Below are 2,648 nucleotides of genomic sequence, written 5' to 3' on the forward strand. Positions count from 1 at the left end.
TGGCTTGATGGTTTAGCAATATATACTCGCTTGGGCGAGAAAACTAGTGCTCACCATTGTTCTCTCGTGCACAAACACTCAACAGATCACAAATGGTTCAATAATACCATACACAGGTTCACATCAGCACACCAAGCACATTAACATGATAAAACAGCAACACAAGCAGCACAACACAAAAGAAAGGAGCAAACCCTAGCTTCCCGTAACTGGAAAAATAAGCTAGCGAAATACTCTGACACACACACAGTGAGCACGACTGTCCTAAGGATGTCCAAAGAGCTGAAACGAATAATAAAATAGAAAAAGGAACGAGTTATTACCAAACCCTAACGGTAAAAGCAAAAATGGGTCCAAAAAAGTGGAATCATGAGCTGAGGAGTGACTTACGTGGAGCGGAAACTTGACTTGAGCTAGCTTGAGAAAGGTTGACGGCTAACCCTAGTAGAGAGTGGTGGCTGCTCAAAGGAGGCAAGGAGACGTGTTTTCTGGAAAGTGAATGAGAGAATGGAATTAGGGTGGATTAGGGTCTAAATCCCTATTGGGCCCGCCCTTAGGCCCATTACATTAGCGCAACCCTTTTAATTTTGGGCAGAAAAGAAAAAGAATTTAGTGGGCCTTAAATTCTCCCTAACAAGAAAAGTTTCTACCTCGCAAATGAAAACTTACCAAGCAAAAAGATGTAGGTGTGATTTTCTCATGTCCTCCTCTAACTCCTAAGTCGAGTCACCTGTCCTCCGATCCCAGATGACTTTGACAAGGCTGATTGTCTTTCCTCTACGTTCCTCAACCTTGCTATCCTCTAAAGCGATGATGAGTACTTCCACAGTAAAATCCTCTCTGATTTGTATATCTTCAACTTCCAACACATGAGCCGGATCAAACACGTACTTCCTCAACTGAGACACGTTAAACAGCGGATGAAGGTTTGCCAACTAAGGGGGTAAAGCTATCTCATAAGCCATAGGCCCAATCCTCCTCATGATTTGATAGGGGCCAAGGAACTTAGGAGAGAGCTTCCTTGAGCGGAGAGCCCTTCCCACGCTAGTGGTTTGGGTCACCCTCAAGAACACATGATCCCCAGCCGCAAGCTCTAAAGGTCGCCTCCTACGGTCAGCGTAAGCCTTCTGTCTACTCTGAAAAGCCTGCATTCTGTTCCTCACCATCCTCACCTTCTCGGTGGTTTGTTCTAATAACTCTGGTCTGACTAGTACTACTTCCCTATCCTGATACCAACGTAGGGGAGTCCTACACTTCCTGCCGTATAAAGCCTCGTATGGCGCCATGCCAATGCTCATATGAAAGTTGTTGTTGTAGGTAAACTCTATCAATGGTAACACCTCATCCCAAGCTCTTAGGTGATCCAATATATATGTCTGCAATAAGTCCTCAAGTGACTGGGTGGTCCTCTCGGACTGACCATCGGTCTAGGGATGGTAGGCTAAGCTCATAGTCAACTTGGTCCCTAAAGCCTCTTGTAAGGTTTGACAAAATCGGGATGTAAACCGTGGGTCTCTTTCGGAAACTATGCTCGAAGGCACTCCATGTAGCCTTACTATCTCCTTAATGTACAATTGAGCCAACTTCGCCATGGACATCCTTAAGTTCATCCGACCCAAGTTGTTCTCTGACTCTGTTCAGATTGGCGTCCAAGAAGTCACTAGATATAGTAAGAGTACTACACCTAATGGACTCGGACCCCAACTCCACCTGTAGCCTTATGTTCCTGAACTTCTCCAATAGTTCCACCTCCTTAATCATAAGGTGTGCAGCATATACAATCTTCCTACTCAAGGCATCCGCCACTACATTCGCCTTCCCTAGGTGATATATGAGCTCAAAGTCATAATCCTTCAGGAATTCCATCCATCTTCTCTGCCTCATGTTCAACTCCTTCTGATCAAACAGATACTTGAGACTCTTATGATCGCTGAACACACGAAACTGAGCACCATACAGATAATGCCTTCAGATCTTCAAAGCGAACACTATGGCTGCTAACTCTAGGTCATGGGTGGGATAGTTCTTCTCATGAACCTTAAGTTAGCTTGAGTCATAGGCCACCACCTTCTTTTCCTGCATTAACACGCAGCCAAGTCCGAGATGGGATGCATTACAATAGACCTCAAACGGCTTCCCCACATCCGGGATCACTAGTATCGGAGCACTAGTCAGTCTCCGCTTAAGCTCTTGAAAGCACTCCTCACACTTATCCATCCAAGTGAAGGGTTGATCTTTCCGAGTGAGTTGTGTCATGGGCGCCACTATCTTGGAGAATCCCTCTATGAATTTCCTATAGTAGCCAACTAACCCCACGAAGCTTCTTATCTCTGTCGCAGACTTGGGACTTTCCCATTTAACTACTGCCTTAACTTTCGTTGGGTCCATTGCAATGCCCTGTGCAGATATCACGTGCCCCAAAAACTGAACTTCATCCATCTAGAACTCGCATTTGGACAACTTGGCATATAATTGCTTCTCCCTCAAGACGCTAAGCACCAATCTCAAATGTTCAACATGCTCCTCTTGAGTCTTAGATTAGATGAGAATGTCGTCTATGAAGACCACAACGAACTTATCCAAGAACGATCTGAAAATCTTGTTCATATAGTCCATGAACATTGCTGGAGCATTGGTCACACCAAAAG

General features: G+C 44.9%; 2 protein-coding genes across 2 annotated transcripts; both read right to left on the bottom strand.

Moving 5' to 3' along the window:
• Positions 1-264: 264 nt before the first annotated feature.
• On the bottom strand, positions 265-1,286 carry LOC114188716. Its single transcript, XM_028077342.1, has 3 exons — positions 1,062-1,286; positions 792-899; positions 265-282 (listed from the first exon to the last, which is right to left on the bottom strand). The coding sequence occupies exons 1-3, from the start codon at positions 1,284-1,286 to the stop codon at positions 265-267; spliced, it is 351 nt and encodes a 116-aa protein (XP_027933143.1).
• Positions 1,287-2,043: 757 nt separating this feature from the next.
• On the bottom strand, positions 2,044-2,439 carry LOC114188724 (uncharacterized mitochondrial protein AtMg00860-like). The gene has a single exon (XM_028077354.1). The coding sequence runs from the start codon at positions 2,437-2,439 to the stop codon at positions 2,044-2,046; it is 396 nt and encodes a 131-aa protein (XP_027933155.1).
• Between the last annotated feature and the right edge of the window lie 209 nt (positions 2,440-2,648).

Source organism: Vigna unguiculata, chromosome 1 (assembly GCF_004118075.2).
Source record: "Vigna unguiculata cultivar IT97K-499-35 chromosome 1, ASM411807v1, whole genome shotgun sequence".
NCBI classification, from domain to species: domain Eukaryota; kingdom Viridiplantae; phylum Streptophyta; class Magnoliopsida; order Fabales; family Fabaceae; genus Vigna; species Vigna unguiculata.